Below are 15137 nucleotides of genomic sequence, written 5' to 3' on the forward strand. Positions count from 1 at the left end.
TTTCAATTTTCAATTTTCAATTTTCAATTTTCAATTTTCAATTTTCAATTTTCAATTTTCAATTTTCAATTTTCAATTTTCAATTTTCAATTTTCAATTTTCAATTTTCAATTTTCAATTTTCAATTTTCAATTTTCAATTTTCAATTTTCAATTTTCAATTTTCAATTTTCCAACCAAAGATGATAAATAAATAAATAAATAAGATATTAAGATATTTTCTCTTCTAGTCTTCTAAGTAAACATTTGAAGGCTTGAAGTTCTTAAATTCCACTCCACTTTCAATTTTATTCAAGTTATTAAATCAATCATTCATAATTTATTCAGTTAACTGAAAAAAATAAAATAACCATACCAATCAATCGAAAAGAAGTTCCCGCGCCTCATAAAACACATGCGCAAAAGCGCACGTGTTTGTATTTCTATACGATATCGTTCCATTTTCACCCGGTTCCCAACAGGCGACGACGTCCCTTTCTAGACGCCTACGGTCGGTCGTCCGAAAATGAAAATGGGGGACTCCTTTCAATCAGCTGATGGACGTCGTTCTTATTGGAAAAAGGAACCAAAACGCAACTGCTTGATCGAATCTTTTTCTCTTTTAGGAGTTATTTTTCAAAAAGTCGTAAAAACAAAAAAATTTCAATGAATAAAAATTTCATTATTTCGGGAAAAATGAAGTGCAAGCAACGAATATTTTTTTCGCAATATTGAAACTTCATGTTGATTTTGAGACCTTTTGAATTACTGTGCTTGACTTTTGACGTTTCGATTCCATTCATAAACAACGATTCGTCATCAGCTGTTCCTCGTACGCGTAGGTAAACAAAACGCCAACAGGATACGCATCAAAGTTACTCGTATAAATTTCGTTATGTAGAATAAAGCTAGTATACCTATTTTATCGTTAGATTGTTGAAAACACCTGAAAAAATGGCACAAATTGCCATAACGTTGCTCACGAAAGCCATCGAATACGACCTGAACGGGCGCAAGTTGGAATCGCTCAAATTGTATGAAGATGGCATCGAAGCACTGCTCAAGGAATCCAAAGGTGAGTCTTTGTTCGATTTAAAAAAAAGCGACTCATTTTTCAATTTTTCGTCCCTACCAGCTGAAGTGGACCCGAAACGGAAACAGCACTTCCAGGCAAAGATTATCGAATACATGAACCGGGCAGAGCAGGTGAAAGCGCTAATCACACGCTGGCGCAGCCGGGGGGAAATCCGTGACAAAATTCACGTCGTGGACGGTGCAACAGGTTACAGTTACGCCAGGGTCTTCGGCAAATATATGACGGACGAGGTCAAGGAACTGATGGTGGAGGAACCGTACGTGCGGGATCACTATCAGATTTGCAATCTGGTGATGTTGTGCGAGCTGGCCGTCACCAGCTGTAGGAATCTAAAGTTTGTTAAGCTGCTGACCGTTCGGGATAAGAAACAGAACGACGAACAGGGACGGGCCTTCCAGACGTTGCAGGAAAGTCTTAAGAAACAGGGAGTGGAATTTTTCGTGGAATATTCCGAGCATATGCATGACCGACAAGTGATGTTAGTTGTCTTTGAATGATCTGTTTTAAATTTTAAAAATAATTTTCTGCTTTTTTTACAGCCTCAGCAATGGATACATCATAAAAATTGGACGCGGACTTAATTATTTTAAACCCGTGGGGAGCAAATACAGCCTGGGAGCATTCAACTATCACTTTCGTGAGTGTAGGGAAACCAATATCGATGTATTTTACTGTCCTGAAAATGATAAATCTTAGAGTGAATAAAAACTTCAAAACGAACCATTTGTGTTCCCCTTTAGTCCGAAAAAAAAACTTTCTCACTGTTTTATTCGATTTTGCTTGGAATCAATGTTGAAAAAAGATACATACCCATGTACCTAGCTACTGATCAAGGTTTAACAAATTTCTTTTACCTGCCAAGAGTTTTATCATTACCTATGTATATTTCAAAAACATTTGAAATATCTATCCTCCATATCCATGAAGTATATTGTTCCCGAAAAAAATTGTAAAAATTGATACAACTGTGATCGAGCTCACGGACATCGGCTCAAAAAGCAACTGACTTGCCAACTGAGCTATATCACAAGCCCCTGGTTATTTCTCCCAAAATTCTAACTTTTCTAGCTTCAAATTGGGTGATCATCCGAGCAGACTTTTATGGTAAAATTTTACCTAATTTTGCTATCATGCCATGAAATTAAAATTTGGTGTAATTTTACCCGAATAAATGTGGTGCAATGCCAAAACTCAATTTTTATATGTGGATACCATAATCATGCCAAGTGTAGATTTTACCACAGAGAAGTTTTACTGAAACTTTCATGATACCTTGTTTTACCAACAATTTAAAATAAATTTGGAGAGCACAGCGATGCCAATTTTTGGTGCTGAATGAAATAAAAAATTTACACCTTCCAAAGAAATTTAATTAGTTAAAATAATTGAAATCTAGTTAGACGGCATTTCAAACCTCTATTACTTTACTCTATTTTTATAAACTTCATAGAGTTTATAATGATGTTAAAATGTATGTTTTATGATATAAGCTTCTAGCCCTTTCCCTTTTCCAATGCAAGAAGAAGTGCTCACGAACTGCTATAAAATCATTTTTAAGTAACTAAATTGCTTAACATTTCGCATTCGCAAGTTTTCAAATTGGGCCAAATATAATATAAACAGACACCAGACACCTTCTTACCGACTCCATCCAGAAATAAAGGAGGGTCTCAAAATATTCGTACGCAAACAACCTCACTTCCTTTTGCTTGATAAGTTCTCGACTTATGCCAACAAACTTGTATGGAAGCCCTGATTGGTTAAAAAGTTTTCAAGCTATTCAACGCAATGCAGAAAGGTTTGTAAATGGAAACATATCTCGTACCCAAATACCTTCCCCTGTTCATGTTGATATTTTTTTCGCCATGTACTACTAAACTTGTTGACATGACACATTACAACTTGAAGTGATGACACTACTTGTTATGGTATGGAATCTCTCGACTTTTTATACCGACAATAATTATATTTTTATTTGTTTAATCAAAAAGTTTAAATTAAATTCATATGGATCAACTTTTTTTAAAGGAGAAAAAATTTTTTTTTTAAATTTTGTTATTCGTCTAAATCTCCAAAATTTTCCCTTTTTTATGCTGAGGGTCCTTTTTCCTAGATGCGAAATATAGTGTAAAGGCTTTGAAATGAATTCAAAATGTGTTCTAGTTTGTGTTATCAAATTTTATATAGGGAGAAATGTTCCTAAATGCGCATGTTGGGTAATATGCGCATACAGCCGATTGACGATATGGCTAGAGATTCATCATATCTAATCAGTGCAGTTTGAGGGTAAAACGCTTTTAACACATGGCATGAAAAAAATAAATTGTTATGTAAAGTCGAAAAAATTTAAAAATTCAAACAAGATTTTTGTCAGTTTTGTTATAATATATTGAACTTTAATTATTGTGCGTCCAGATTCTGTGAACAACTATTTTAATGGTTTTTCTTTCTTTTTCATCTGGAAATAGGAAATTCAACAAATTGAAGCTTTTGGCAAAGTTATAAATAATCAGATATTGGAATAAGAGACAGGTTCTGAATGCCCATATCAAGGCAGGTTAAATGCATATATCAAGAAAAATAGATTATTCTTATAAATTTTTTACTTTCTATCATTTAAACATTAAATCTATGCTCAAATCACGATCTTACAGCGAAAAAAGAAGAACTTCATTCTGATCTGATAAAAATACAATATGAACAAAATATTACCATGAAATATAGCCATATGGCATACTTAACTATGTTTCATGCAAAAGAACTAGTGATGTAAAAAATTTCACCAAAGTTTCAGGTTTCAGCCTTGACGTATGCTTGACATCCGTTTCTACCATTTTCAATTAAATAATTTCAAAATATTGCATGTGTGCATGTAATAACTTTAAACATAAATATGCGCATTTAGTCCGCCGGTTTCGGGAATTGGCTATTTTGACTTCTTTTATTATAAAATTATTTTCACATAAACTGTTGAGATTTTAACAGAAAAATTACTCTTACTCTTAAATGTAAAGCCGTTTGATTGTTAAGTGCATAAGTACACTTGTACTTGTTCAAAAAAATTTTCGATCCCTATCTGTCGAAAACATCTTATTTTTTCTGTTATCGATGTTAATCAAAACAAACCTTCTAGGCGTATTGGATTATGCAATCGTACGTAAATCTTCCCACTTTCTTTTTTCAAACGTCATCAAAGAGTCATACCATGTTTTTCATAATGCATCAGTATTAAATTCATGTTTTTATACTACAATGGCTGATTCAATTAATTTGAAATCAAATTAAATTTTAAATTAAATTAAATCACATCTAGGATTCATTTATTTATATGTGCTGTACGAATGAGCTAGGAAAAAACACATCTAGGCTTCATATTGCCACCACATGCATTGAAAGTATGCTTGATTGAGGAATAGGCGCCCAAATGTTCCCACTAATCAGTATGCTATGCCATGGTTACTATACTCTCGCGACGTTTGTTCGCGACGCCTCGACCATGGAGACGAAAAACAAACCCCTCAAAGTAAAGAAAATCTCGAAAAAAATGGATGCCATAACTTTAATTTCATTCAAATAACTACAAATTTAATTATTACGGACAATTGATGCGACTTTCTGTTATTTTTATTCGATATAAACCGATTAGCATGCCTAGAGAATATTCTAAAAATAGTTTCATTTGAATCGTTTGGGCCATTTCGGAGGAGTAGTACTACAAACACCGTTACAAGAGAATTTTATATAATAGATGCTTTCAAAATTCCTTCAAAAAGGCTGGCTAAACAAACTTTCAAAATATTTACAGTGAAACCTAAATAAGTCAAATTGCAATTCATTTTCTATGAAAATTAAAATAGAATGTATGGTGGTTAAAAATTCAAAATCAAAATTTTCAAAGTTTTGAATGATTGCTCTTTCCGGCAAGTCATCAATTAATTTTTTTAAAATATGTTTCTTATTTTAAACTAGATATTGTTTAAAAATAAATATTAGACATTCAAGTTTAGAAATCTAACATCAATATTTCAGAAAACACATGAAACAAACGTGGTTTAAAATTTTGAATAAAACAAGAGTTTAGACATAAGAATAATAGAAATAAAATTCATTAATTTTAACCTAGATTTCAAAGGAAACTAAATTCAAATTCTTAAATAAATTTCAGACCAGATAAGAAAATAATCATGATTTGAAATTGTTCAGAAAAACTATAATAATTGTTGTTTATTAATCGTCGTAATTTACCTTCCTTTTTTCATTCTCTATTGAAGGCTTGATTGAAAAATTCTGCTGTAATATTTTAAGTTTGAAGAAATAATTAATCACTATATGAATGGTAAAATCTTGATTAGGAAAAAAAAAATCCATTTTGAACTGGAGAGAATTTATTCGAAACACATACCTAGTTGATGATTAAATTAATTTTGATAGAAAGAAGAATATTAATTTTACTATTTTTTATTTTTCAGGAGAGAAATCACCGTGAATTTGTTTTATGAAATTAATTTGCGGCTTTATCGGTGAGGGTTAAAGAGTTGAAATGAAAGACGGATAGAAGATCAGAAGAAAATTCTAAGGTGGTGAAAAGAGCGAAGAGCATTTGAAATAGAAGCTTGACCACATACTAAATTCTTTGTCCCGCACCAATTAACTGTATTGAAGAAGTAGTACCCAATAGAGGAGGCACTACGTTTTTCGATACAGTGGATGGTTCGACCGCCATTTGAATGCACATGTGTCGAATGTGACATGTGATTAATTTTACTTCAAGAATACATGTGATCCAAATCAGAGTTAACATCATTCAGTTAACTTCATTTCTGAAGTTCACAAGAATTACTTCATGTATTTATTAAACTACATATTAAGTTCATTATTGAAAGCTTCTATTGCCCAAGTACAGGTTGGGAATGGATACACTAGTTTACATCATTTTTTGACTCAGCGAACTGAAGGTCATTTCTAATGTGAAATCAGGCGCTGAATCCGAAAATGAAATTCAAAAAAATCTCAGTAGAACCGTTTTTGAGTTATGCTCCAAATATGAAATTTCGGAAAATTTTAAAAAGTTCTTATACTCAGATTGAAATATCTCGGACGGCATAACAGTAATTTGAAACCCCGCTTTTGCATATTGAAGGTGAATAAATTTTCTATCGATCATCTGAACACTGTTTTTGCGTTTGACCAACAGTATTGTTGATATTAGTGACTTTATGAGAAAAAAAGATATAAAATTTTTTAGAGAAAATTTTGTTTCAACGAAAGTTTTAGACTCGATGGTAGCATTTAAAAAATCTGATTTTCTTTTGCGCTTAAATGTCAATTTAAAACAAAGATTTCAAGTGGTTATTTATCAAAATCGGTAGAAAATTGAAGAAGTTATGTCTACTTTACCATAAAAGTATTTTTTGTAGTTTTTCATAACTTAACGAACCGCAGTACACTTATCATAGTATAGGAAGAATGAAACTTGATAAATCTCACTCGCTCCAAGTCAAAATTATTTATTAGCTTACCAGAAGGTCACATGCCAAGTTTCAGGAAAATCTGACCATAGAGAGGGGTTGCTTGAGTCTCAAAAGTGAACAAAATTTTGAGGTATTTTGCCCGGAAGGAGCGAAAACTACTGGTTTTCCATCAAAAACTTCTTTCATCGCTAGCTGATTGTTTCTTATGATTGATTTTCTTAATGCCAAAGTTGATACAAATATTTCACCCGAAGACTGTAACTCGATTGGATTTGAAACAGAAAAGTTATTTCCTGCGTCAGTTCTCGAATTATGTCAAAACAAAATTTATGAAAGCCTTCCTCCTCTTTCCCGCCATCTCTGTGAAAGGAAGAATTGAAAAATCTTTTCTTGTGATCAAAAAAATTAATTTTTTTGTGTGTCTGGTCTTGAAATCGGCTACACAGAACACCAATTACATGAATTTTTGGTTCTATATATTCGAATTTTATTTTCATCTTTTTGTCCCAAAAGCCGACATAAGAAAATACAAAGGTGCTGCATACATTCAGGGGTAAAAACTGTGTGTGAGACATATGGCATAAGGCAGCGCACCTAGCGATTTATTTTGGAAGCTAATAGGTCCACTAACTTTCAAAGAAAATTCCACTCAAGATCATATTTTAATTCATAAATTCGAAACGAAAATCGAGCTCCCTACCTACCTCAGTCTTTTACCACGATGTTGTTGCTGATTCTCCAGATACGTGTTGCAATTTATTTGCTGAGCATTTTCGGGCGGTCTTCCTGGACACTGCCTGTTCCGAAACTGAGTGCACTGATGCCACGTTTCAAGTCCCGGCGGATTCTATAGAGTTCAGCACCTTCGAGATAGATCAAAGGCTCATCGAAAATGCCGCAAGGAAACTGAAAAGCTCTTTTGCTCCTGGACCTGATGGAATTCTTGTGTTATTTACAGTCGATGCATCGAAGCTCTCTCGTTGCCGCTAGCCCAAATCTATAACCGATCATTTCAACAACGTAAATTCCCGGACTATTGGAAAATTTCTTTCATGTTTCCTGTCTTCAAAAGTGGCGAACGGCGAAATGTGAAGCAGGCATTACGAGTTTATCGGCAGGATCCAAGCTCCGAAATTGTTGTAGGCCCTCTTACGCGCTTCCTCACATTATATTGCCGCTGAACAGCATGGGTTTATGCCTGACAGATTGGTGAGTACCAATCTTTTAGAGTACACTTCGTTTTGTCTGAACCAAATGGTTCGTTTTGTCTGAAAAAAAAAAAACAGGTCAATGCTATATACACCGATATCAAAGCGGCATTCGATACGATTGATCACAGAATCTTACTCACTAAGCTAGCTAAGCTCGGTATTCATGACAACATGGTCTCTTGGTTGAAATCATTCCTCACCGAGCGGTCTATTAGGGTTAAATTTGGTGATAGCATATCAGTTCCATTTACTTACCGATGCGTGCCGCAAGGGAACAATTTGGGACCTTCACTGTTTGTTCTGTTTTTCAACGACTTGATCCTTAGCTTGGAAATTGGAACCAAAATAGGATATGATGATGATCTTAAACTATTCGTTCCAGTTGAATCCACTGTCGATTGTGCACACCTTCAATTTTTACTAGAACACTTTGGGGAATGGTGTAGACTTAATAAGCTATCAGTCAGCGTCTCCAAGTGCTCCGTTATAACATTCCATAGAAAGAAAACGCTAATTTTATATGATTATAACATCGATAACCAGCGCCTTGACAGGGTATTTGAAGTTGACGACCTTGGAGTTATCCTCGATGCTCAGCTTACGTTCGATAGTCAACGAACTTCAGTTATAAGAAAGGCGAATCGTCAGCTTGGCTTCATCTCCAAAGTAGCACGAGAGCTCAGAGATCCATTGTGCTTGAAGTCACTCTACTGCTCACTTGTCCGGTCAGTTACAGAACATGCTGCAATTGTTTGGGCTCCCTATCAGTTATGTTGGATTTTGCGAATCGAGCGTGTACAAAAGCGTTTTGTTAGTTAACCCTGGCGTTATCCTGAAAACCTTCCCGCATATTCCGACCGGTGCCAGCTTCTGGGATTAGAAACATTGGAACGCCGCCGAAACACTCAACAGGCATCGTTCATCGCAAAAATAATGAATGGAGAAATTCAGTCGCCAAACCTGCTAGGAATGATCAACTTTAATGCTCCATCGAGGACTTTACGTCATCACTCTTTGCTATCGAATCGAACCCATCGAACATCCTACAGCCATAATGAGTGCAATGATGCGTACGTTCCAGATTGCTGAGCATCTACATAAATTGGGGGAGCCATCTAGCCGATTCATCAACCGAGTACGCCAGTCTTCATTGTTTCGACTTATCTAGTTGTTTTGTATAGATCCTTTTGATTCGTTAAAACAAAAATGTTCGAGGAATAAAACTTAATAAAAATTATAATAATAAATGCAGCTTGATAATTTTAAAAACTACGCGATCAATTGACATTTTGATGGGAAACTCGTTGCAAAAACCCGAATAATGCATTTTAGCCATTAAGAATCAATTCATATCGGAATCAACCCTTTAAGGGTTACATAAATTGACGTTCATAATCAACATAGGTTGGTGAAAATTGCAGCACAAAAGACATATATTTTTCAAATTGTTAAAAATATTATTTCATTTAATAAATTTTAGCAAAAATTACAAAGCATGTATGAAAATATCTTGAAAATGGTTATTTCAATAATTAATAATCATTGCCTAGATCTTAGGAAAAGTAAATAATTCCGCTCAAAACCAGATTTCGGCTAGTTTCGCTCAAGATCATTTATCCCCTACCATGGCCGTAGGAACGGGGGGTGTTTTGGGGGTTAAACACCCCCCACGAGGGTCCAAAATGTCAAGGAAAATGTTCTTCTCTAAACTCGAAATTTAAATTCATAATAAAATTTCGATGAACGACTCAAGTTAATCAAGAGTAACAATCTCGTCTCAGAACTAAAACCAAATCCTCGAAATCTTATCTCAGGTCCACAATTCTTCTCTAGATTTTCAAAAAATTTCTCACTTGTTGATAGAATCTTAAAGACTGTACTCGAAAAACGCTATCAAAAGTTATTCACATAATAAGCTGGTGCATAAATTTTGGATACAGTCCTTAGTTTCAAATATCGAATGTTCAATAAGATTAGATTAATAAAGGTCACCTGATTGCTCGGATTTCGATCGAAAGTTTTTACTTATTTGTAAATACAAAACAAAATTTAAATTGCGTGATAATAATTTTGTATTTTGTGTCCAAAACAATTTGAACAAAGTTTATCCAAATAAACTGGCTGGTGTGTTTCGATTAAAACAAACTACTTTTCGAGTTTTTTCTTCTTGATTTTAATTGAAGAATTCCTAAATATGTTCGGATATTGCGCTGATTTATGGTTGTAAACTTTGAAATCGTGTGCCCGGATTTTGCAAGGTTTTTAGATAAAATAACCCAGATTTTCCCTGCCCGGACAATTGCGGAAAAATATCTGGTGAGCTTAGGTTTGAATAATTTCCAATGCTCTGGTACCTTTTTTTTTCATAAATAAAATTTGTTGCCCATGACCGGGTTGTGGAATCTTAATCCAGTTTATAGTTCTTGTTTTTCAGTTTGGTTCATCATTGAGACAAAATCATGATCCGAATCTTGGTTTTGCATTTAAAACTAAAATAAGATTCATTTGACATGTTCGTAACTCATCACTAAAGAATATAGCAAAATATTCAAAATAACATACCATTTTAAATTTGGATATGAATTTTTTATCTTTAATTCTTATGCCGAATTAAAACTTATAGGGATTAAAAATTTGTATCCAGGTTCAAAATGCAGAATTCAGATTCGGAATTAAAATTAAAAATTTCCTAACACAAAACAGGTAAAAACCACTGTTATAAAATATGATCTAAACTCATTTTCTAAATTGCGTTCCTTGAAAAATCTAAGTTTCAATTTCTCACAGGATTTCGATTATGGAATACATTTTATTTGTTTGTTGTTCAACATCATATTGTGGATACTAAACTAAAATCTGAATGTATCGAGTATAGAGGAATTAAAAAAAATCAATTTTGAACCCCAAATAAGTTTCATTTTGAAATAAAGCAATCAAGATCCCTTATTCATTTTTAAAAATTTCGAAAAAAAATCTTATCACTTTTTGGACTTATTTTCAAAAGTAATGATTTGAAATAAATAACTATTAATATACATATATGTAAGAACTTAAACCCGGACAAAGAGGAAAAATTTTGTCACCAAAACCCCCCCTATGAGGCTGTTCTTCCTACGGCCCTGTCCCCTACGAAAAGCAGCAAATTACTATCCTTTCCCGCTTTCTAAAATCATCAAATGCCTCATGTTCGAGCTCTAGGACCGCGCCTGATTGAATGGAGCAAATAAAACTCCTTACGCACGCTGGAAACTTACTCAAATGAGCTCAAATTTATGTTTAAGTCCCGTTGCGATTGTAATATCCTTGATACTACGTGTTTGCCTGTCCCAGATCCCAATATTTATTCTCTCGTTTACCTTGCTCTCGCCTTTTAGGCTTGCTATGATGTGGGAGTGGGATTATCTTCCATCAGGATACCACAGCGATCAGCGAAAGATCGCGAAGAAAGAGCTAAATAGTCAAGCGTAAATGGACGGCTTTTGAAATTAGACTTGATCATTTTCCCGGCCACTGACTACAATCAACAATTTCTTCCAATATCCCTTCTTGAATGATGCACCGGACCAATCCAGATTTTCCCAATGAAAGAAGATAACCTACGCCAAAGATCATGTGTATTGAACTGCTGTCACACAAGTTTCTTCAATTGTTTTTTACTTTGTCGGCTCCTGTGAAGCTTTCGCGGCAACGACTACACTCGATTACGCTTGATTTATTAATCAACACTCGATTTACTAAACAAACAACGACATCGGAAGTTCATAATCCGTGACACGAAACGCTCGGAAACTGAATGGTGGCTTAATATTGATTGCACTGCGCTACACTGTAGCCTTACATTCTCCGTTGAGTGAGAAGTTCATGAACGCTGCCTAGAGGGTCTGGATGGAGGATCCTGTTAGTTTTGTTGAAATATTGTACGCGTGAGGAAAAGCGGTGCGATTAGCTAGGGGTAATTGATTAATATGTTTGAATATATTACGAGTTGGGACGCCTAATACGATCGGTATAAAACGAGCAAACGATTTGGCGGAACACTTACTCTTCGGTTGGAAGAAAGTGAAGGCAGAGATACCCGTGTGTGTAATATTTTCCGTTTTGGAAGAGTTCTAACTTAAGTAATCGAATAGATTTAACGATTGATTGGGATATCTTTAAAAACAGTCATAGAAAAGGGTGATTTAAAGTGTGTTGAAAAGTGAGTTTAATTACTAAGCTGGTCATTTTTGGCGAAGACTTTTGGAAAAACCAAGCCACTATGGATGAAACAGCTCCGACCTCGGATAAAGGTACTACTCAAATTACTTCATTTTGAAGTTCTACGACATGGAATAAGGTTGAAATAACAATATCACAAATTTTTGCTCAACGAAATTTTTGGATCGTAACCTAAACATATTTTTGGCTTTCTAATGTTTCGATTTTTCAGCACAAATTGCAATGGAGGAATTCGAAAGCAACCAGAATCCAGGTAAGTACTCCTGTCTAACCATATAACAATAGACAAATTCGTTTCGAGGTTATTTTTGAATTTCTCAAACCCTGGGGTCTTAAAAGCTCCGTTTATGTTCAAAATCCAAGATTTTTTGCAGAATTTTTAGGGTAAGGTTTACATAAGTAAATTTGAACTTTGACGATGGCATGGGTAAATTGTATATTTTGCACTGAAAAATCAACATCGATTTTGTTTCTTCTGTGGAACCTGTCGTGTCCGGTGGATTTTTCCTTCCTTCGTAGTCAGTCCGGGCGATTCAGGATGTCTTTCGAAGAAACTTACTTCACGTCCGTCCGTCGCAACAATATTCTATCAACTGGCTCGGCTCGTTCGTTTTTTTTCACTCGGAGAAGCCGTTGGGAATTGCACCAATCCACCCTCTCCACATCGTGCAGATTCATTAGTGGTAGTAAATCCTGATCAAATTTGTCGGACTATCTCTTCTCGTCGGTTCACAGACAACGTAGATACTAGTTGTGTTAATTAGACTTCATTATTCTCAAACCACCCAAAATTATATTTTGAACTGTCATTTTTTTTAATAATTTTATTCTCATTGTTCCTATTCTCTACATCCCTCTCCTCGCCTACTCTTCATTCTAAATTTTTGCCAAAAAACATAAATCAATTAAATAGAAAAAAATATTGTTTGATATATATTTTATTTCAAACATTGACATTGAATGTATATCAGAAACTCCTTTAAATTAAAATCTAGTCGTAAATATCCGATTTTAAAATCAGTTACATTGTCTTTTCTATTGTGGTTTATCGCATCATTTTTTATTTATCATGTCATATTCATTCGTCATCAATTAATATAATTTTCTTTCTGTTTTTCACTTCTGTCTTTCTGTTTTAACCATTATTATTTTTTTTTTACCTTTTCACTATGAATCGTGACTTCTATTTCTGCTCAACAGCACTTATAAAAATTAAAGGACATTAAAGTTGGTTTTTCCTATTGGCTAACATTATTCGTTTCTTTTATTTTAACTTTTCAATTAGCAAATTACAATTTTTGGTAGACTTTTTCCTTATTTTTCCTTTTTTTTTAAACATTTACTAGATCAAAATACTTTCATCCTTAAGTACACTTTTTCTTATCACTTTAAAAAAAAACTGAATCAATGAAAAACGCGATTTTATAATTCTTCTCTATCATTTCCCCTTCAAATCAGTTTACTCTTCTTTTTTTCCGTCTCTTCTTCTTATATATATCTTTAAATTATATACTTTTTCTTTATTTTCTTATCTTACAATCTCCCTCTTCTCATTTTTTCATTACCTTAACAAAGCCAACGAATAATGCAATTTAATACCATATCAATTTCTGATCTTATTATTTTCCTCACGTCTAATCTATTCAGCTTCTTAACCCAAACGTCCATCATCTTCTCAACTTATTATTGACTACATTTCTTTCTTTTTCTCATCCGATTATTTCGTTTCTGCTCATCTTTTTATCTTTTTTGTTTCTGCTGTTACAACCTCTCTGTCTATTTGTTTCTAGTCACTTTTTTGTATCGTTTTATCTTTCGTCCCTCATTTCTCATTTTCTCTTCTTATTATTTTATAATCATTTCTGCCATTGTCCTCGCCAGCCTCTCATCTTGTTATTTGAATCTCCCCCTTGTCTCATCACTTAGATTCTTACTATCGTGGCCGAAAGATCCTTCTTCGGAGTTGCCTATAATTAATTTTTCCAGCAGCTTTTGATTTTCTCAAAAAAAATTTTACACTAACGAACACATTTTTTTCTCGTTAAGAACTCTCCTCTATCCTTAAAAGATTTTTCTTCCTCAAATATATAATAAATCTCGTATATCATTTTCTTTTTCTTTACTATTCTTTTTTTTTATCTATCTTATTTTTGTAATCGTTTGATTTGTTTTTTTTTTTGTCTTTTTTTATTGGGCCAAACTCTTTTCACATAAAATTTTACATTTCATATTCTCGTTGTTTCATCTAACCCATTTCATTTATTATTTTCTCATCTATCTTATTTTGTAATCGTTTGATTTGTTTTTTTTTGTATTTTTCTGGTTCAAACTCTCCTTTTCTCATAAACTTTTCCATTTCATATTCTCGTTGTTTCATCTGTCCCATTTTATTTTTCATTTTTTTTTTATCTTCCCATTCTCTCATCTTTTGATTCCATGTTTATCTTGTCTCCAAAAATATCTAATGTTCCATAACTTTTTTATTTATTTTTTGTTATACTTTTTCTAGCTCAAAATACTTTCATTCTAAAGTGCATTTTTTTATCAACGCAACTTTTGCTCTATCATCCTCTTTTTACTCATTTTTTTTATAACAAGAATTCATCTATCATCTACTCATCTTTTTTTTTTTATACCTTTTCTTTCTCCTTCGCATCTGATTATCTTAACTTATTCAATAATTTTATTAATACATCTTTCAATTTTCTAGTCGTCTGGTTTTTCCTGAATATCATTTTCTTTTTCACTACTATTTTTTTTCTCATCTATCTTATTTTGTAATCGTTTGATTTGTTTTTTTTTGTATTTTTCTGGTTCAAACTCTCCTTTTCTCATAAACTTTTCCATTTCATATTCTCGTTGTTTCATTTTTATTTCACTTTTTTATTTATTTTTTGTTATACTTTTTCTAGCTCAAAATACTTTCATTCTAAAGTGCATTTTTTTTTATCAACGCAACTTTTGCTCTATCATCCTCATTTTACTCATTTTATTTATAACAAGAATTCATCTATCATCTACTCATCTTTTTTTTTTATACCTTTTCTTTCTCCTTCGCATCTGATTATCTTAACTTATTCAATAATTTTATTAATACATCTTTCAATTTTCTAGTTTATACTGCTATAACCTTTCAAATTTTTTTCTAGTCTTTTTTTTTCGT

General features: G+C 33.2%; 1 protein-coding gene across 1 annotated transcript; it reads left to right on the forward strand.

Annotated features, from left to right (window-relative positions):
• Nucleotides 1-790: 790 nt before the first annotated feature.
• Nucleotides 791-1777, forward strand: LOC129756834 (MIT domain-containing protein 1-like). Its single transcript, XM_055753865.1, has 3 exons — nt 791-1053; nt 1114-1552; nt 1614-1777. Exons 1-3 carry the CDS (start codon nt 933-935, stop codon nt 1768-1770), a joined length of 717 nt encoding a protein of 238 aa, XP_055609840.1. The 5' UTR covers nt 791-932; the 3' UTR covers nt 1771-1777.
• Nucleotides 1778-15137: the final 13360 nt, after the last annotated feature.

This window comes from Uranotaenia lowii, chromosome 3 (genome assembly GCF_029784155.1).
Source record: "Uranotaenia lowii strain MFRU-FL chromosome 3, ASM2978415v1, whole genome shotgun sequence".
In the NCBI taxonomy this organism is placed as follows: Eukaryota; Metazoa; Arthropoda; class Insecta; order Diptera; family Culicidae; genus Uranotaenia; species Uranotaenia lowii.